Source organism: Ochlerotatus camptorhynchus, unplaced genomic scaffold, assembly GCF_037179485.1.
Source record: "Ochlerotatus camptorhynchus isolate MF236.1 unplaced genomic scaffold, CSIRO-AGI_Acam_v1.1 ptg000696l, whole genome shotgun sequence".
NCBI classification, from domain to species: domain Eukaryota; kingdom Metazoa; phylum Arthropoda; class Insecta; order Diptera; family Culicidae; genus Ochlerotatus; species Ochlerotatus camptorhynchus.
Genome location: NW_027041172.1, coordinates 472,172 through 494,322, shown reverse-complemented (window position 1 = coordinate 494,322; position 22,151 = coordinate 472,172). Strand labels below are relative to the sequence as shown.

Genomic DNA, 22,151 nt, shown 5'->3' with positions numbered 1-22,151 from the left:
ATTCTTCTTATTATTTGCTTTGCCACTCTTACACGAGCAAACGCCTACTCACATTAAGGTGTTCGCTGTGAGATCCTTATTCTCGTATATCAGCTTCCTCGGAACGTACCACATTGAAACTGTTACTTCACGTTTGCTGTACTGCAGCACACATAAAGTAGCAATTTCAGGTGAAATGGAGCAATAATTTTCGAGATTTGTGTAATTGAAAATTCGAAGTGGAAGTGGATTTGTGGATTTTACAAGGAATCACCTTAACTGTTCTGTGAAGCATTTCCACAGATAGGTATCAGATATAATTTTAGAGCTTTCAGTTAGATCGATGCATACATTTGTTGTATATTGGGTAGCAAGCACCAGGGACGTTTTCTCCGTTTGTCCATTCGACCTTTTGTTTATTCGACCAATTGTGCAATCGGCCATGTGTCCATTCGACGATTTGTTTATTAAACCTTTTGTTCATACGTCCTAAAATCTTCACTCATTGCCAAAAATTCTCAATATGAACCATACCGGAGTCTTACATTGGTCAAACTATGCAGAACAACCTTGTGGAAGACTTCAGCTACAAAAAGTTTTAACTTTGACCTCGGGACGAGGCTCGGTAGCTTAGTGGTTACAATTTCTACTTACTGAAGAGAAGGTCGTGAGAGTTCAAGCCCAGGTCCGTCCTTTCCTTGCTTTTGTTACTTTGTCTTATTCTATCCCCACTAGATTTAAATGAAAAACAGTCTGCTGCTTTACTGGTCGCAAAACCTTACCACAGATAATCCTTATCTAAAACTAGTTCGACCTACTAGCACAACTACCCTTCCCGTGGCAATTGTGCAGATGGAGAGGTAAACTCGGTCACTAATAACAACCCAAAGACCGTAAGGACGTGGCCGGCATCGATCTATAAAAAGAAATAATCATTGAACTTGTACATTGAAGATGAAAATCTAAATCCAAGCTCTATCTATGTGGTTCTCTGTGCAATTTCACTAATTCTGATCAGTAAGTATGTTGTGCATAGTTGTAGGTTTAGACAAGATCTGATATTTGGCGCATATAAATTTAGCAATCGATCATCCATTGTCCCAGGCAGAGCTGTTAATTTTCATGTCATTCGATTGAAGATAAACCAATACAACCATTCAATCAATTCTGCGCAACGAATTTTCTCATGCCTATAATTTGAAGAGCTACTTTCTCAAAAGAACCTTATCGTCACTGTCAATTGAGTTACTCACTATCAATTGATAAACGGCAGTGGATTATGTAAAAAAGTTGGAAGGGTTGTATACTAGATACGACCGCAAGGTTGGCGTTGGATAACGTCTGTTATGTGTTGTACTTAATTGTGTATATTATATTTTAGGAATATTCCTTAATAACTCTTTTGCGATATCTTTCCCCAAAGCGCGTTCGGACAACTCAGGCCTTTTCATTAATTTCTTCTCTCGATTCCGGAAGTGCACGACGTATCTGGAACTACCACACCAAAATGTATGCAGAATATTGTCGGTACTGGATAAGTAGCGGTAACCAGCAGGACCTACGTTGATTTAAGCTTAACACCCGCAGATTGATGAACGCTCCATCACATCACTTCAACCTTTCACATTCTGGCAAGGAAGTCAATTCTAAAACACCTTTTAAATTTATATGGTGGCCCTGAAAAGGGCCGGTTTTTTGTTCTGAGTCGATGATACTAAATTAACCCCCGAATCCGTACAGAGTACGTCCCTGCCGCTTCAGAGCGTAAACGACATCCATGGCGGTGACAGTCTTCCTCTTCGCATGTTCGGTGTAAGTAACGGCGTCACGAATAACGTTTTCCAGAAATACCTTCAGCACTCCTCTAGTTTCTTCGTAAATGAGACCGGAAATTCTCTTAACTCCACCACGACGAGCCAAACGACGGATTGCAGGTTTAGTGATGCCCTGGATGTTGTCACGTAACACTTTTCGGTGACGCTTGGCTCCTCCTTTGCCAAGTCCTTTTCCACCCTTGCCGCGTCCAGTCATTATCTAGCATGATAATTGTAACGTCGATGAAGGTTGAAACGAAAGTGAACAAAAATTCCAAATTTTGGCTGTTTTATACCTACTCGAGGGTTAAATTCTTTTCGTTAGTTGTTGTGTTCTTGTTCTTTCATCGTTTCTGATTGGTTGAACACAGAAAACGCATGTTATAAAACAGAATGGAAGTGATTTTTATTTTTTATTCCACAGTGTGAATACACATCACAACCAACAAAATGGCTCAGCGACCGCTCGCAAGTTCACTGGAGGAAAGGCTCCTCGCAAGCAGTTGGCAACGAAGGCCGCTCGCAAGACCGCTCCAGCCAGCGGAGGAGTAAAGAAGCCCCATCGCTACCGGCCAGGCACCGTCGCCTTGCGTGAGATCCGTCGCTATCAAAAATCAACCGAACTGCTGATCCGAAAGTTGCCTTTCCAACGTCTGGTCCGTGAAATTGCCCAGGACTTCAAAACCGATCTGCGCTTCCAGAGCTCAGCTGTTATGGCTCTGCAGGAAGCTAGCGAGGCCTATCTGGTCGGTCTGTTCGAGGATACCAATCTGTGTGCCATCCACGCCAAGCGCGTCACTATCATGCCGAAGGACATCCAGCTGGCTCGTCGTATTCGTGGAGAACGCGCTTAATTACCCCGTCTAAATCTTAACGAAACCGGCCCTTTTCAGGGCCACCACAATAATTCAAAAGAGTTGAAGTGACCTTTAAAATTTAAAATCGTTCGTTCCGTTCTTGTCTAGATTAAGTAACGAAGTAGAACGTATGCGGGGGTTTGTTTTCGAGATTTTGAAAACAAACACAGCCGGGTCCGGTATATGATTTGGAAATGAATTTCACTTTATTTTCATATCAAAGTGAAAAGGTCTTTGCCCAATCCACTAGAAAATAACATATGGTACTTTCTAAGTAAATTTTATTATGTTTTCAAGATCCTCGTTGCTAAGAATTTTAAAATTATTTTTCGAGGTAAAATATGGCTCTGCGAAAATTCAACTTTAGAAAATTAATCGTTAAACTCTTTCTTGATAATGTTGTGGCCCTGAAAAGGGCCATTTTTCCAACGCGCTCGGCGTAGTTGCCCTTGCGGAGTAGACGGTGAATACGACCGACTGAGAACTGCAGCAGCTGGGCATTCCATGACGGCGGCCCAGTATACCGGAGCACTGGCACCAACGCACTCGGCGTAGTTGCCCTTTCGCCCCCAGGCTCTGCTGCCGCTGCTCTGCTTCCGCTGCTCTGGTACTGCTGCTCTGCTGCTCTGCTGCTCTGCTGCTCTGCTGCTCTGCTGCTCTGCTGCTGGGTCGACGATCGGATAGACAATGATGGAACGGGCGACCTTGTTGGACGCATTATATAGTAGAACAGAAAATATCAGAGGTGTCAGAAAAGTTGTCGACTTGATGTTAGGTCAATTTAAAGTCAGTGGCAATGACCCTAGAAAGGGTTCTGGAAGCCCCGGAGGAAGTGTACAATCTCCAATTTCAACAAAAGCTGGTCATGCGGTAAATCAAAATTTTTAGAACTTCATAGACATGTCATTGGGGGCCATTTCAATTCAACAGAGTAATGGTTACCTCAAGTTGACATACTGAAATTTTCAAAAATTTGTAGACGATTTATCAGACACCCTTCCATTTGATAATAGTGGAAATGGTCATGGCCTTGGAGCAGGTTCGGAGGCGCCGGGGGAAGTGACCAATCTCTAAATTCAACAATACCTAGTCAGTGCTACATATCGTATTTAAATTATCAGAATTTTATGCACATGCCATATCAATTGAGCAGAATAATAATGGCCACCCAATGTCCTTGGAAAGGTTTCAGAAGCCCTGCAGGAGGTGCCCAATCTCTGGTTTCTACAAAAACTAGTCTACCAAAATTTTGAAATGATGTAGACAATTCATCAGACCCCCTTCCAATCGAGAATTGTAAAATTGCCCACCCAATGTCCATGGAACAGGTTCCGGGGCACTTCCTCTGGGCTTCCGGAACCGGTTCCAAGGAAATTGGGTGGCCATTGCCTTTTGGCTGAATTGAAATGGTCTATAATGAATTGTTTCTTAAATTCAGACACGCGACATGACTAGCTTTTGGTGAATTTAGAGACCATTTCCTCAGGGGCTGTCAAGATTGTTGTTACAGGGGCCTTGTGTAGTCATTGTAACTCTGCCCAATTGACAGGGTGTCTAATGAATTGTCAATAATGCGATACTATATGTTTCAAAAACGAAACCATTGCAAATTCACGACGCGCTTTCAATGTTTGAATGTTGATGAGCATGCAGCGTGCTTCATAAGATGGAAGAGAAAATCTTGTCCAATCTAAGTTACGAAGAGCAAATAATAAGAATTGCTTTTGTACTGATTCTAATCGTTCCTCACGCATGAATGAAAAAGGTGACCAAACTATGCTGCAATATTCAAGTATTGATCTTGAGTGTTCACTCGGCTGTCGACAGAAGCAGACCACTCTCAATGTGTGTCACGCGATCGTCTGTTTACTCGGCAGCAACCATTGTGTGGTCCTCCTCATACTCATTGTTCTTCATCAGCAGTTCTTTAAGTCGAACCGTTTCGTGATGAATGTGTGAGTGCTGACCACGTTTTGCGTTCATTGCTACAATGGAAGCGCTCTGGCCCTCGTTGGCGCATCCGCCATACAAGTAAACCACTGGAAGCGGCTCCCGTTCTGGTAGAGGAGGCTTATTGGATAGCGGAAGATAAAATGTTTATTGTGTTGTACCTTTTGACTATAGTTTTAAGATGTATTGTAAAGTGAACAAGAATACTCGGCTCTGTAACGTTAATTCGGTCGAGCTTTATCAAATAAATTAATAATAATAAAAAAGTTTTGATCTTACATATCAAATGTACAGTGATTTTATTGTATACGGTCATGAAAGTTGTAACTGAATCGTTTGATAATGCCAAGCATGTTATTTGCTTTGTTGATAATTGTTTTAAATGCTAGTTTTAAATCAACTATAACTCCTAAATCCCTAACTTGTTGGCGTGTTTACGCCAGCGCGCTGCTACTGTAATCAGACAGCAGCTCAGTTTCGACTATTGCGCATGGCATCGAGATGCGCAATAGGCGTGACAGATATTCACCACGATGACAGGTTAGGTACTCAGGTATTGGTGAGTAGAATAGAGGAATGATTTGGCAGAAGAGATTATTCAGTACAAACATGGGAGAGTGAGAGAGGAATTGGACTGATAACAGGATTGATAGGAGAATGGGTAAACAAAATAATCTAGACAAAAAAAAGTAGAAAGCAAGTGAAAGAACGCAGGTTGCTGAAAGTAATTACTAAATTTACTACTGAAACATTATCCTAAATATCTAAATTCCTTAACGCTTTTTTCTAAAATTATCATGGCTTAATGATAAAATCAAGTGAAATTTACTTAATCTAATATGTTTTTGGACAGGAAAGCATATGATAAATGGATTGCATATTTCCAACCTAAAACTAATATTCTTAAACCTACATTGTTTCAGGTAATTGAATCCTGCTGAACTTATACAAATATTTATAACTATATTATAGTACGGTGAATTAGTACGGTAAAGAAGAGGTATTGACATACCATCAGGCAAACGAAACACATAGTACGGGACTAGACGTAAGCTTGTGCATGAAAACATGTTAAAAAACAGCATAACACACAGAAGCGAATGATCGAGTTTTTGGTTTAACTGCTAGATAACTGTTAAAATGAAGCATATTCTTTTAATAATAATCTTCCGGATAGTAAATCAACCCCAGTACCGGTCGTTTTATTCCCGGGATTATTATTGCGGAATTTTCCGAAAAGTTGGCAATTTGTCAACATCTAACTCGTTCACACTTTTCTTCTGCCTTGATATATCACTTTTGACCAAGGGGCTGCTAAGCCAGCATTTTTCGGTTTGCCGCTATTTTTCAGTCACACACTTACAACCAACGCAAAACAAACAAATGCGGTGTAAGCAACAGCTGTTAAATATGCAATACAGCCGCAAAGTTTGTATGTGTTGTTTGTTATGGGCCATAAATTTATAGACCAGTTAAGAATGTACTGTCAAATTTGTGAAATCCCATAGTGGAAACATTTGATGTCAGTCCCGTTCTTTTGACGAATCGTCTCTTCGACTCACTATCCCATGTCAAGGAGAACAGGTCTGGCGATGTGAATTTCTCTCGTCTCTTTAATTCTGTTACTGTTCTCATGCAATAGCGAGTGTGACGTCAAACACGCTGTTCCATTTCCATTAGACGTCGACGAAACCCTTGACATGGATCACTGCCTATTGCTTTTTCACTTTATAGATGATTTGAACTATTTACCCCCATGGAAAAACCCAGGTAAGCTTTTTAAGGCATTAAATAACAGTCTTTTCCAACCTTTGTTCAGCCTTCTAGTTTTTGCATTTCGGGATTCGAACCGGCAGTCGCTGATTCACAGGCATCAATCATACCTACTGGACCACTAAAACATATGTGTGGCAAAAGGTATGATCATTAACTTGAAACACGTCAAATTTAAGTTGAATAACAGCAACCGTAAGAGTATTATAAAGCAATGCAGAATTGTAAACAACAACTGGAGACAGTAAAACATTCCTATCATTTTCAAGTGTAGGTTTCCAATCGTCATGTGGAAGCTGTTTTAGTGCCATAATTGAGTTATATTTTTGGTATTCTGTCTGAAAATTCAGTACAATATAGCAGTCAAAACACAGATATACAAATGTTAATGCTTTCGACGTCGTCGCAGCCCACTTCTACCTGGAGCTATTCCTAACAAGCTAGCTCCTATACCTTGTATCTACTGCTGCCGCTGCTTGGGATTAGAAAGGTAGGCAGTGAATTTAGAAGAACTAAAATGCCGGAAATGCAACGACCACAGTTAACAAATCAGGGTATCAAAATATTTGTAGTGCATTGCTGATTTGTGGAGTAGTGTTAAGCCATGTTAAGCTTAAATAAGGCTTATTCAATCTTTAGATCAGCTAACTTATTGAGGTTGAATTATGGGGATACAATTAGCTTCACATACTACTAATCAACTATATAAAGGGTGATACGGTCAAAATTTGGTCAAGGGAAAACGCGTGTAAATCGGTGAAATCGTTTATTTAAAAAATCAAATTAAATTTCTTTTTCAAGTTCAATTAGTATAAAATTCAGGAAAAATATTCAGTTAGGCTTCCGCTTTTCCAAATCCGAATTGCCGGGCCTTACGCTTGACCCCTGCCATCAGATTTTGTACAGCCACCTTGTCCACCTTCTTCGCCGCAGAAAGCCAGTTTGCCTTGAACTGCTGCTCGCCCTTAGCAGTTTTTTAGGTCTTCTTTAGGTTCCGCTTGACAATAGCCCAGTATTTCTCAATTGGGCGGAGCTCTGGCGTGTTGGGAGGGTTCTTGTCCTTGGGAACCACCTGCACGTTGTTGACGAAACAATTATACGTACTATAGTATTATAGTATGCTACGATATTTTAGTTCAAAATCTACCAAACGCAGTCAGTAAGAACACGTGATATGTATTTTTATACTCATTATTCTCGAAAACTAAAGAAGCACTCCGATAGAATCAACTTTTTTCTCCATTCGATAGGCTGAACTGCAGCACCGTTGAATTGCAATGCTTGAGGCCAAAATTCGTACCCGTATGTCGAGTTTACTGTCAACAAGGGGTGTTACATTTTCAACAACAACTCAACAATTCGTTACTCTTTATCAAATCTAGGTAGCAGTACGTATGGAAAGGTGAATACATTTATTAGCTACCCATAGTAGAAACATTCAATTAAAAACAATCCATTTGAAAAAGAGGGATAAAGTGCGGAATACCAAAAATTTGCTCTAAACCCTATTAGCATTGCGTCAGGTGACAGGCATAACGATTGTTTCCAGTTAGTTCAAGGAACTTCCCTTTTTTTATTCCAAATTGTCGAATTCTCGGGAAATTACAACTTAGCCATTTTTGACCAAATGAGCTGTCTGTGCATTTTGGAAGTGAACAAATGTTTCAAATTGCATTGATGTTAAAATGCTGTGATTTTAATCGAATTAGACTAATTGCAATTTGCGCATGTTTTAAGATCTCACAAATTAAAAATAAAAAAATATGATGATGAAACGTCACGGTTAATAGGATCGGGTGAAGCAAGAGTGCCACCCCCTATAATTTTGAAAATAAACATGCTTTTAGTGCTAATTCACCCATGAAACTATGAATGGTGTACCTATGCAGCATTATATAAAGTTCTGTCCAAATTGCAAAAAAAAAAAACATTTTGTGCTGATGTGTCAAAAATCGAAATAACTTATAATAATTGGACATCATAAAATAAGGATTTTTTAATTTCCAAATATGTATTGTTTTCTACAATTCCTGCATTGAGGCATCACTAATAATGAATAATTGAAACACCAATAACAAAGAATATATAAATATTCCCTATAATTAGTCAAAAATAATTTTCTTAAAAATGTACCTCACACGGGACAAGAGTGTCACCCCTATATTTATGAATAAAATTACACATAAATGTAAATTACACACAAATGTAATGTAGTTCATTTGTTATGCATCGAATAATATTGTAAAATTCAATAGTTAAATTGAATAAACAATAACAGCTGTTGCTAGCATGATAAATAATCAAAAAGCTATGTTTATAAATAAGCATTCATCAATTTCATTCAATTTAAGACGCATGGCCCTTTTGTCCCATAGGGGTTGGCACTCTTGCCCATTGAAATTTCAAAAAAGATTTGAGATGACATTTCGAAAAAATCGTAAAAAACTTTTGACGAGATATAATTTGCATTACATTGCAATAATATAAATTTGCAATATGGTTTACAAGCTCCTATAAATATCCAGTATTTGGCATATATAGAACTTACAATTGTTAAGGTGGCACTCTGGCCCCACCCGACCATACATATGTTCATGATTATCGATGTTAGCGGATCCTTACGGATACGTTATATAATTGAAGAAATGTAAACTGTGCGACCGTGACCGTGCATATTCATTGTTCGTTTTGTAAAAAAATACTAATGAGCGCAAGAAATGCCACGATTCATGCCGCCGCATAAAAGTGGTATCGGCGTGACTTCGATGATGCCGCCGCCGCCGACCATTTTTGAATCGGCGCAAACCTCTAAGGGCGCCCCTTAGCTCAGTCGGTACAGGCGCAGCTACAAAGCAAGACCATGCTGAAGGAGGCTGGGTTCGATTCCCGGTCCGGTCTAGGAATTTTTCGTCAATCTTGTTTTCCGTGCTGAGCACCAATGCTACCGACGCCAGCAAGGCAGCTTCCACACCTGGACCCTACCTATCGACCCATCAACTCATGAACCGGGGACCAACAGCTTTACTTCCCTTCCGAAGGAAGGCGTGATCAGAGATGTTATGCCTCAGAACATCCCGGGGGCACCGACTGGGATTGAACCCAGGCCTGCTGGGGTGACAGATAATCACGGTTACCACTACACCACCGGTGCAGCTAATGCAGGTGTAAGATGATCAAAAAATCACGTTGCAAAATTGACGATTTCTGCGGCCTTTAGTCAATAAAGGAGCATTTTTAAATTTCATTACATTTCAGGTGAAGGGGTTTACGACTCAGGACATAACATGTAAGTTAATATAGAATTAATTTTTATAAATACGGGATAAGTGATATTTCTGAAGCAGTAAAACCACATTTAGACTAAAGTCTTTTTATGGGACATAAAATAAAAAATCCGTGTGAAAAAAAATAACTTTTTTGAAAAAAAACGTCGCATAAAACCACGTTTTTCCAAAAATCTTCACTATCGAAAAGAATAACTTTATTGCTCACCATCTTGAAGGTATTGACTTCCTGATCAACTTTACTGAAGAGGGTAAGTTTCTAAATAGCTCGTTAAGGATGTCCGCTCAACTTATCCGAAGTGCTGAAATTTGTTTATTTTACTAAGTCTTTTCCTATAGAATTAGGCTCTTTAACTGCATTATTTCAAACATCGTCGTAAAAAACCGTGTAAAAAAGACTTCAGTGTAATGATGAAATTTTTTTGTAACCTCATGTGAAAAGGGGCTTTGTGATGCTCTCGATGGGAAAGCGAAGATAATTGTTGAGTGAAGACGCTAGTTCTAATAGAACTTCGACAACCCAGGCAACCAGTAAACTCTTCTTCTTCATATTCATATTCTTCTTATTCTTATTCTTCTTCTTCTTCTTCTTCTTCTAGGATTTTTACGCTTCTGTTGCGAACATTTTGCCGGCTCTTAACTTAGTGTTCTAGATGCACTTCCATAGATATTAATTGAGAATTTTTGATGCCAACATCAATGAATGAATTTGTATATTGTGTGACAAGCACAATGATACTCAAAGCTCAGGGAAGTCGAGAAAATTTCTAGTCGAGATTTGACGATTTTTCTGATTTCTTATCAATTGGGAGAACAAATAAAATACCAACCAACTTATTTAAAATAAATAAAATTGCGATACGTTCATTTATGAATGTTTCTTTATTACATTACAATCATTTTTTTCCATGTAGGGTTAATCACATCTTCATATAAATGATAAATAGTATATTCAAACTTACAAATTGAAATTCCGATAAAAATACTCAATACCGGATTCAGGGGAGTGACCTTAAGTGGACCCTAAACGGTTGCTTTTATTGACAATAATCGTATTGTCAATACATTCTATATTGACTTCAATACATCGGTATTGACAATATTTCCGTATTCACATCATCAATATCATTGACAATAATTCCCCTTCGCGTCAATATATTGATACGTGTGGGGTTCGCTTCAGACAATTTCCGAATGATATCAATTTAATGATGCCCATTCAATGTTGAATATTATTGATGTGTTCCATAACGGAACTCAATTGTTGAACCCGAGGTACCTGGAACATATCCCAGTGGTTAATGTGGTCCTGGCTACTAAATGAGGCCGATAACGGTTTTGATTTTGAATTATCTTTGTATTTAATGAGTCACACGTGGCTCTAGTCAGAATCCAGGAAGCATCGGGAATGTGTCCGGATGTGGTCAATGTGGTCCTGAACCCGAGTCTGGACCCTCAATATGATCACCAATGATTTTGATTTTGAATACTCATGTAAATTTGCTGTGTCGCCAACCAACTTCCCAGGAGTATTCGGAATGCTTGTTAGGTGGAACAAATTCTAAGAAAAATAGTATTATTGAATTAGTAGAGTATTATTGACCGATTGGTGAAGTAATCGTGAAGTTTAGTTGACATTTTTTCGTTTTCATGTTTGCATTTTTGAAACATTTATTGTTCAGGATACTTCCCGTAAAAAAAATCCAATAAAAATACAATGATTTTCATTGTCATTGTAACCATGATATTTAATGTCAAAACATTGGACATTTTTGTCCATTACCATAAAATCACAACGAAATTCATGGTTCACAACAATGAAAATCATAGTATTTGAGAAATTAACAGTAAAATAGGGGGGTTGTTAAGCATCTTAACAATGAAAAAGTGATTTTTCTCGCACAAAGTTGATCTCATTACACTAATTTTCGTTGTTTGAGCATTGTAAAACTTACATACATTTCAACGTGAATCTAAAAATCCGAAAGGACATTATCTGGCCGGAAGCAGAATCGATATGGTGATGGCTTATTTTCTCTATGATCATGATTTTATGCAATTTATAAAAAAAAAAACCGGATCTCTAGGTCTACTTTCAGGAATTGACCATATTCCCGGTGATTCCGGATATCCAGATGACTGTTTTCTGGTCACTCGGTAGCAGAATCGATATGGTAATACCGACAATCAATACGAAACTATCAATTTGAAATTGGCTCACTACTTGACTAGCGTATTGGTCTCAAGCAAACGATTAACGTATCCCATTCTAGTCGGAATTCTAGTACTACACTATGTTTGTTTTGGTTTTCTATGAAAGTTTGACAGATAAAATGAGGGGTTAGTAGATTATCATATGTTTCGAGTGGTGAATCGATTAGCTAGAGACCGAATATAGTACCAGAGCTGAGCCAAAAAGTTGAGCAAGTTTCTTTGGAACCTTCTAGTCTTAGAGTTACCTCTATGGTAATACCATAGAGGTAACTCTAAGACCACTGGGTCCCGAAGAAAATCATTATTATTTTTGGCTCACTCAGTACCAGAACAACGGTCCCAAGCAGTCCCAAGCTATTTCACTCACCCCTGCATGTTCTGCATGAATCCACACACCCCTGATGTTATCTGTCAAACTTTCATAGCGAATCAAAACAAACATAGTGTAGTAATAGAATTTCAACTAGAATAGGGTACGTTAATCGTTTGCTTGGGACCAATAGGCTACTAAAGTGGTGAGCCAATTTAAAATCGTTAGTTTCGTATTGATTGTTGGTAATACCTCTATGCTCATGATTGTATACAATTTAGACAAAATGGTGGATCTCTAGGTCTACTTTTAGGAATTGACTATTTTCCGTAGATTCCGGACATCCAAAAAACTGTTTTCTTGCCACTTACTAGAAGAATTGATATGGCGATGACACATTTGCTCTATGCTCATGATTGCATGCAATTTAGAAAAATTCGCGGATCTCTAGGTCAATTAAAAACAAAAGTTTTCCCTTAATTTCTTCCCGCACCAAAACTTTCAAATTTGAGTAAAAAAAATTGCTTGAAAGGCATATTCGATGATATTATGTTGGTAAATTACCAACAACTGACTGTAAAACATATCTGGTAACTCTCTATATGCAATTAGATTAACATCTAAAGTCCATCCTTTTTTTCCATATTCTGCCCAAAAGATACTTTCTGCCCCGCCCCATTCATAATTGTTGCGGGGATAGATTTTCCACAATCTTTAATAGCAAACCAGGCTTTCGTGGTGGTAAGCTTTAAGCTAGAATAAACTTTTATTAGTATGTAGCTAGGATACTTTCTTACATTAAACTTACAATTGTTGGTGAACCTTTGAACATTGGGATCTTATCACGAATCAATGGGCGATAAGTTGTGGAAAGCACTGTAGTAAATTATGGTCCTATAGGTTAGGTGTACAATTCAATAATTTCAACGTACTTACGCTTTAATTTACCGTTTACTAATATGTTTAAGCAACTTCTAATTTCGCCAAGTAGGTTTAAGCTATGTAGAATTTATCCTATCTTTAGAAATAGTTAGTATTAGATTATGAATTCATCCTCATCATTTTACGTAATGCATGTGTTACCTTTATGTGCGAACAAATAGCATGATCTCGCACGGATATATTACAAATAACCAGGATAATCACTTAACCTACTGATAGCTGGCGTAACTTTATTTGCGTAATCTACTTTTAAGCTTATTTGTATAATTTTCACCGTTAGATATAACTGTAATTACTAGATTAAGCTAATTCACGTATCATTGTTTATCATTGACCATTGTTCTGAACTCCAATGTCGTTTTCTATCTCTCTTTCCCTCTTTGTTCATGGTTGATCGGCCACTGTGGGGATCGTAGCTCATCCGACCACAGTTGAATTGCGACGGGGGGTCTCGTCGTGACATTCCGCCACCCGTAAACCCTGGTGATGCTCCTGATGCACTGGATCTCCTTGATCAGGTTTACTACTCTCCGAAACGTCGAGAACCGCTAGTTTCACTGCTGGTCGTCGCAGTACTCCAGATGCTGTCCGGACTAAGGCCTGACGGACTCGTCCATCCCGTCCAGGAATAACTTCTTCCACTCGTCCTCGAGTCCACTGGTCCCTCACCGTTCCACTCACTACCAACACCAGATCACCGATTGCTATGTCCCGAACTTCTTCGAACCATTTTCCTCTTCGTGTTATCACTGGCAGATACTCCTTCACCCATCTTGACCAGAACTCGTTGGTGATGGCCTGTGCTAGCTTCCAACTGCTACGCAGGACCGCCGGGCTATTAATAGGTTCGTCCGGCCGGATCTTGTCACCATTGGAAGATCCCAGCAGAAAGTGGTTAGGCGTTAGAGCTTCTTGGTCTGCCGATTCGAGTGGGATGTAGGTGAGCGGTCGCGTGTTGATCATCGCTTCGGTTTCTACGAGAATCGTTTCCAGGACTTCATCACTTGGTCTGCGAGGAGCGTCAGCTACGGCTCCCATTGCCACTTTCACCGATCGAACTAGACGCTCCCACGCTCCACCCATATGTGGAGCCGCTGGTGGAATGAATCTCCATTGAGTATTCGCATTCGTGAACGTAGTAGCTAGAGCGTTGTTCCTTGCCTGTACTTCTTCCCTTTTTAGCTCTCTGCTAGCGCCTTGAAAACATGTTCCGTTGTCCGAGTAGAACTCAGCAGGGGAACCACGACGTGCGATGAAACGGCGCACTGCCATGATGCACGATTCCGTCGATAAACTGTGCACGACCTCCAAGTGCACGGCACGAATAGTGAGGCAGGTAAATAGGGCTACCCATCTTTTCACCTGGCTTCTACCTACTTTCACCATTACAGGTCCGAAGTAATCCAATCCGACGTAGGTAAATGGTCGGACGAACGGTTGTAGCCTGGCTTTCGGAAGCGGTGACATTGCGGGAGGACTGGGCATGGCTTTTCTCAGTCGACAAATCATGCAGGTCTTCGACACCTTCGCGATCAAAGCACGAAGCTTGGCGATTTCGAAACGTTGACGCATTTCGTTGGTTACGGTCTCTCGGTTGGCGTGGCGGAAACGGCGGTGGTACCAGTCTGTAAGAAGAAACGTAATTAGGTGTTGCCTGGGAAGGATGGCGGGGTACTTAGCTTCGGTCGGTGCAAAGGATGCGACACCGATTCGACCACGCATCCGAAGTATTCCACGCTCGTCGAGATATGGCCAGTTCTTGTAGATCGAACTTGACTTGGCAACACGGTCGTGTCGCGCTTCGGGAGACCCTTGTGACCCAGAAAGAATGGTGATTTCTTCTGGGAAGGCTTCAGCTTGGGCTACCTTCCATAGTGCTTCTTCTGAACGTTTTAATTCGTGCTGATCGAAGACGCCCAGTTCCAGCTTGGATCCACATCTTTTACGGCGCAGGTTGTTGATGAATCGGAACACGAAAGCCATTGTTCGCTGTAGCGTCGTCCACCGGCTGAATCTGGATACGTCAATTAACTGAGGAGCTGTGTAATGAGTGTGACTTGATCGAAGTTCTTCTTTAGTTGGACTGGCCTGGGATGGTTGAGGCCAGCATTCCTCAGGTTGGTGAAGAAACGCCGGACCACAGAACCATGGATTAGTTGGTAGGAAGTTGGGGCCATTCTTCCATTTGGTAGCGAGGTCGGCAGTGTTCATTTCAGAGGGGACCCATCGCCACTCGCGTGCATCAGTTGCTGTGAGAATTTCACCGATGCGAACGGCAACGAATTTGTTGTAACGACGGTGGTCTGATCGAATCCAGGCTAGTACTGTACTGGAGTCACTCCAAAAAACTCGTCGACTTATGGGATAGGTGTGATAACCTTGGATAGCCTCAAGAAGGTTGATTCCAAGGACAGCAGCCTTCAATTCTAGACGAGGGATTGAAAGAACCTTGAGAGGTGCAACCTTCGTCTTTGCGCTAATGAAGGCCACCTGTATGCCGGATTGAGTTGGAAGCCGGTAGTACGCTACACAAGCGTAGGCAGAATCACTGGCATCGACGAATACATGGAGCTCTAGCTGATCGAAATTGTCCGGAAATGGCGTTTGAAAGTAGCACCGTGGAATTCGCAAGGTATCCAGCTGGGGAAAATAACCAATCCAATGTCGCCAACGATCGTACAGTTCCTCGTTCACCGCTTCATCCCAATCGATTCCTGTTGCCCAGATGTTCTGCATCAGCACCTTTCCATGCACTAGGAAGTACGATACAAAACCCATTGGATCAAATAAACTCATGACGACTTTCAGTACTTCGCGTTTTGTTGGGATGTGGGCTTCGTTGAGGATTGATTGCAAGTCATTTCGCATTGCAAAGGTATAGGTGAAGACGTCTTCTTTGGGAATCCACCTCATGCCGAGCACGGATTCAGTTGTTTCCGCCCGTATAAGAGAGAGATCCTTCGAGACTTCTGCATCCGCTACTCCGATTCCCCTCAGCACTTCTTCTTCATTGGATAGGAAATTTCGTATTTCGAATCCACCTTTTGAATGGACAAGCTTCACTTCGTTTACCACTTCGATCGCTTCGTGGATCGACCTGAAGCTGTCCAAGTAGTCGTCCACGTAGTGATGGTCCTTGATGGCGGAAGCTGCACGGGGATACTGCTGAGCGAATTCTTCAGCGTTCAAGTTCTTCACGAACTGTGCTGAAGCTGGAGAACAAGTGGACCCAAACATAGTAACGTTGATGACGTAGATTTGCAATGGTTGATCAGGACTGTTGCGGAATACAAACATCTGCGCTTTGCGATCCTTAGATTGTAGCTTGATTTGCAGAAACATCTCCCTGATATCTCCGGATGCAGCAACCGGAAACAAGCGAAAACCACTCAAGACCTTAGGCAGAGAAGTGAGGAGGTCCGGGCCTTTCAAAAGGTGTGAGTTGAACGAAGTCCCATCGACTTTCGCAGCAGCATCCCAAATGAGCCGGATCTTTCCTGGTTTTTTCGGGCTGATGACTACACCTAGCGGAAGGAACCAAGTGTTTCGCGAGTCTATTTCAGCAATTTCTGTTGCACTGGCCTTGTGGATGTATCCTTTACACTCGAATTCCGTTATCTGCTCCTGAACTCGCTGCATCAATGATGGTTCTTTCTGCAGCTTCTTTTCCAAGGACTTCATTCGACGGATGGCCATGGGATAGGTATCCGGGAACTCTCGTGCGTCGACTTTCCACAGTAAACCCGTTTCAAATCCGCATGATGTACGCCGTGTGGTCTCGTCGAGCAATCTTCTTGCTCTCCTGTTATCCTCAGATTCTAGTTTTTCTGAGGTAGTGGATACTCCACAGTTTTCCATCGTGAAGAAATCTCTCAGTTGTTCGTTCAGCATGTAGTCCGCATCGGGCGCAGCAGCAGTGTGGAAGTTGACTGAAGCCCTTGGTGCTGATTGCTTTGATGAACACCCATATATTCCCCAGCCGAGACGACACTTAGCGGCTATTGGATCCTGGGGACCTCCCTCGCGTAGTTTCAGTGGAACTCCAAGTCGAAGATTGTCTAGTCCGATCAGTAATTTTGGTTGGACTAGATCGTGATCCTCTAGTGGCAGGCCTTTGAGGTAAGGAAATCGTTGACTCATGTCACGGTAGTTCAGGCGTTGAGAAGGTAGAACCAGACAGCTCACTGTACGTGCCTGGCAAAGATCGTAACGAGCACTACTGTTTTTCCCCGCTATCTCAAAGTTGATTTGCTGAGACCGCGGCTCCTTGCGTGTCATGTTTCCTGTCCACTGTAGGGTGAGTGGTTTCGTAGGGCCCACAACGCCAAGGTCCTTCGCAACGTTTTCCTCCAGAAGAGTGATTTGTGAGCCTTCGTCGATGAACGCGAAAATAGTTATGCTTTTCTCCTTTCCGTATAAAACTACCGGTAGAATCCGGAATAGTGGTTGATGTTCGTTAGATGAGAGTTGATTCGACGAAATGTTCACGGAATGCGATGACGAGGCGGGATTGGAATTGGAGTGGAGGAGTGTGTGATGTTTCAAACGGCACCCTTCTATTCCACATCCTTTCCATGACTTACACGGCCATTTTCCGTGGTTGTTCAAGCACGTCCTGCACAAGCCTTTGTCCGTTACTAGTTTCCATCGTTCCTCCATACCTAGCTGCTTGAATTTTACACATTCGGCTATCTTATGGCCTTCATGACTACAGGAACAGCATGTTCGAGCTGATTTGCGTGGATTTCCGGTTGCACTGAGCTGCTTGAATCCGGCAGAATTACCGGAAGAGTGGGTTTGAACCATTGCCCTCTCCTTTGACCGCTGCTTCTCATTTCTCGGGATTTTCTGATACCCAGGAAGCTCGAAACTCACTTCGCTGGCCGCCTTTACCAATCTTTCCATGAACTCCCCAAACGTCAGAACAGTTACTCGAAGTCGTTGGTTCTTAAATGCAGCCCAATCCATCCTCATTGGTCCTGGCAACTTCTCTACCAGTTCCTGCATGAGCATCGGGTTCGAAAGATGGTCTACTTGCTGCGCTGCTTGGAGATGATCAACAAAGTTTTGAACTGCCAGTCCAAATTCGAGGATCGATTCGGGCCGGTCATGTCTAGGGCCTGGTGTCCTGCGGATAGTTTCGAGCAGGGACCTGATGAGTAGTTCCGGGCGTCCATAAAGTGTTCGTAGAGTGTTCATTACTTGTGGCACGCTGGCTGGCAGCAGAAGTCTGCTTCGTACTGCATCTCGAGCATGTCCAACGAGACACCGTTGTAGACGAACGAGGTTTTCAGCATTGGAGTATCCACAACTAATCGTAGACTGTTCAAAACTGCTGATGAACATCGGCCAGTCCACGGGGTTTCCGTTGAAAGTGGGTAAATCCTTTCCGACCACTTGTCGGGCAGCTATTTGCTGAGAACTAAGAGCACCTGGTGGATCACGTGGCATCGGAGGATCTCGTGGTATCGGAGGATCACATGGTATCGGAGGATCACGTGGTATCGGCGGGTTGATCAAAGTCCGTGGATAACGTACCAACGGTGGACCACGTGGAAAAGGAGGATTTCTAACTCTCGGTGGACTTTGCTGTCGTGGGGTCCGATTGTAAACCTCTCCATTGTAACTGATTCCATGGTTAGGGCTCGGATAATCCCGATGTTCATCTTCTCTCGAATGGTGATGAAACATTGGAGATGTATGTTGAGGAACAACTGGTTCGGAGACCACCGGAGAACTATGTCGTAAGGGGGTGTTCCATGGACTGCGACGCGGTGACGATGTCATGGAAACTGAATTATCATCGTGTTGAGTGCGTTGATCACAGACCGGCGAGTGATACGGATCTGGTACGATAGGAGGCCATTTTTCTCAAGGAATAGGTTCCGAGGTTGATATGTATCGACGAAAAGGTTCTCTAACGATGAGTGATGGTATCTCTAGAGGTGGGATTGTGGTTTTCCGAGGTGATGTTCCTGTACATGAGTGAGCTGGTTGAGATATAGATGAAAGGGTACCACGACAAGTGGGTACATTCACTGACATCGAAGAGACTCCTTCGGGCAGTAGCTCTTCTGGGGCCGGAGGGACCATTCTGGAATTGTTTCCATCTTGTGGTTCCAATTCCTTCCCACCAGTCTTCCCATAAGGTTGATTAACATTCAACCATTCCGTAACTTTTTCTCGTGAGGTTGCTATGGAAGTCACTACACTACCACGTTCCGAAATCTGCAACATGATCTCCGTCCTCTTCTCCAAAGACTCTCTGCGGATAAGCTGCTGTTTCAGCAAATGTGCTTTGTCTACTTCCAGCTTTAGCTGACGCAAACGTAGCTCCTCGTCCAGCAACTTCCGCTTCTCCTCCAACTGGCGTTGTGCTTCTTCGAGCTCGCGTTGTCGGAGTTCTTCTTCCTCCTTGAGCTCTTGTTCCTTTAGTTTAGCCTCTTCCTCTGCCAGTTCTAACTGCTTCTGTACAGCCGACGACCTAGTACTGTTGCTCCGGATAGCCGATTGCGCTTTACTTCCTCTGTCTGAAGAAACTTTTACCTCTGACGTCTTGGATGGCCTCCCTTCAGACGTTTTAGTGGACTGGTTACCTCTTGAACGTGGCCGCAGTATTCGGAGGGACGCTGCATTTTCCTCCTGGCACTGCTTACAAATGTATGGACGTCTTTGCACGGCTTGAGTCACGCCGGCACAAATAAAGTGCTCCCATTGACGGCACTGATCACATGCAACCATATGCGTATCTGCCCAATTTGGACGATCGCATGATTTGCATTGATACGTCGATTGGTTGTGATGTCCTTCCATTCCGACAACCCACGTACAACAATTCTTAAAGAATGTTGCGGGGATAGATTTTCCACAATCTTTAATAGCAAACCAGGCTTTCGTGGTGGTAAGCTTTAAGCTAGAATAAACTTTTATTAGTATGTAGCTAGGATACTTTCTTACATTAAACTTACAATTGTTGGTGAACCTTTGAACATTGGGATCTTATCACGAATCAATGGGCGATAAGTTGTGGAAAGCACTGTAGTAAATTATGGTCCTATAGGTTAGGTGTACAATTCAATAATTTCAACGTACTTACGCTTTAATTTACCGTTTACTAATATGTTTAAGCAACTTCTAATTTCGCCAAGTAGGTTTAAGCTATGTAGAATTTATCCTATCTTTAGAAATAGTTAGTATTAGATTATGAATTCATCCTCATCATTTTACGTAATGCATGTGTTACCTTTATGTGCGAACAAATAGCATGATCTCGCACGGATATATTACAAATAACCAGGATAATCACTTAACCTACTGATAGCTGGCGTAACTTTATTTGCGTAATCTACTTTTAAGCTTATTTGTATAATTTTCACCGTTAGATATAACTGTAATTACTAGATTAAGCTAATTCACGTATCATTGTTTATCATTGACCATTGTTCTGAACTCCAATGTCGTTTTCTATCTCTCTTTCCCTCTTTGTTCATGGTTGATCGGCCACTGTGGGGATCGTAGCTCATCCGACCACAGTTGAATTGCGACGGGGGGTCTCGTCGTGACAATAATAATAAGCGCGTCAATTTCTATTATACGCTCTTCGTAAATTAGGTTGGACTTCATTTCCTCTTCCATCATATGAAGGACGCTGCATGCTTATAAACATACAAACATTAAAAGAGCGTCGTGAAAATGCAATGGTTTCATTTGTAAATGATATCGTTTCGCAGCGAATTGACTCAACAGAACTTTTATCAAAATTAAATTTCCATGCACCCACTCGGCAACTCCGAAATCGAAATTTATTTGCCATAAAACATCATCGCACAAATTATGCAAAATATGGGCCATTAAACCGCATGATGGCCTCTTACAATAAACACTGCGAAACCATGGACTTTACAATGTCTCAGCATAAACTAAAGCAATATTTTTATTCCATAAGAAATAACAACTCATAAAAGAAAAGACAAGAAAGCTGACACTACTTTTTTATATAAATATATATTTAAGAAAACAAAACTGTATTAGTTGTACTAGTCTACGTTGGTTGACGAAATAAATAAATAAGTATGCCCTCCTACAATAAAATCGCTGAGTAGAGACTGTATAATAGTGCACATGAATCACTTTTCTCGACTAGTTACTTCAGCTTTGTAAAGGAGCAGAGTAAAAGCTATAAAACTGCACGCGTCTAAAAATAAACCTAGCTGACTGTAAAAATGCTTCCAAAGTAGCGCTAACACAGTTTATTAGCTGGTTGTTTAGTTGTTGAAAAAACACTTTTGATGTTTATGTCATTCAGCAAGCGTAACATATTAACTTTATTAGCTTTGTTTTGCAGCTAAAAGTGAAAAGTTGATTAGCATGTGTATAAAAGTGACATTAGCATTTATTGGCTGTTATCATTCAGTGCTATTGACGCGAACCAAGAAAACACTTAAAGTACACTCAAGACAAACTCCCACTTTATTCGTTTTTGTTAACACTCATTTCCTTCTCACTCCACGGACGGTCTAAATTCTGACGTCTCCCACTTCCTAAATTGACTACTCTTACCTTGTGCTAGCACTACTCCTCGTTTTGTCTTCGGGACCCCTTTACCTGCCACTGCCGTCGTCGTCGTTCCTCTCCTTCCTCTGGTACCGCGTCACCTTCTTGGGCCAGGGGTGGACGCATCTACCTGTCCTGTACGCCCCTCGAGTATGGTGACGGACTCGAGGCTTCAACGAACCACAAGGGTAAGTTGGCTTGCCTGGTTTGGTGGCGCACACTGTAGCTGTGGGATCAGGTCACGAACTGTGATTCGGACACACTACCAGCGATTGGCGTGGTCGACTTCGGTTGCTTACTTTTGCTTTAACCTGGGCCTAGATTAAATTCCTGTCAGCTTGATTGATTTCCTTAATGAGGCTCCTCCACCATGAACCTCTGAGCATCTGCTACGATCTCCTGCCGGGTTCCAATCCTTGCTTGCAAATATCTTTCCCACCCCTTCCTAGTGTGTGGTCGACCCTCACCATTTACG

At 41.7% G+C, this 22,151-nt stretch overlaps 3 protein-coding genes across 3 annotated transcripts; 1 reads left to right on the top strand and 2 right to left on the bottom strand.

The window, feature by feature from the left end:
* Nucleotides 1-1,646: 1,646 nt before the first annotated feature.
* LOC135714702 (histone H4) lies at nt 1,647-2,010 on the bottom strand. The gene has a single exon (XM_065238093.1). It carries the CDS (start codon nt 2,008-2,010, stop codon nt 1,699-1,701), a length of 312 nt encoding a protein of 103 aa, XP_065094165.1. The 3' UTR covers nt 1,647-1,698.
* Nucleotides 2,011-2,018: 8 nt separating this feature from the next.
* LOC135714690 (histone H3-like) lies at nt 2,019-2,647 on the top strand. The gene is made up of 2 exons (XM_065238076.1): nt 2,019-2,113; nt 2,218-2,647. Exons 1-2 carry the CDS (start codon nt 2,019-2,021, stop codon nt 2,645-2,647), a joined length of 525 nt encoding a protein of 174 aa, XP_065094148.1.
* A 10,893-nt stretch (nt 2,648-13,540) lies between these two features.
* On the bottom strand, nt 13,541-19,936 carry LOC135714689 (uncharacterized). Its single transcript, XM_065238075.1, has 3 exons — nt 19,167-19,936; nt 19,046-19,113; nt 13,541-18,969 (listed from the first exon to the last, which is right to left on the bottom strand). The coding sequence occupies exons 1-3, from the start codon at nt 19,934-19,936 to the stop codon at nt 13,541-13,543; spliced, it is 6,267 nt and encodes a 2,088-aa protein (XP_065094147.1).
* Nucleotides 19,937-22,151: the final 2,215 nt, after the last annotated feature.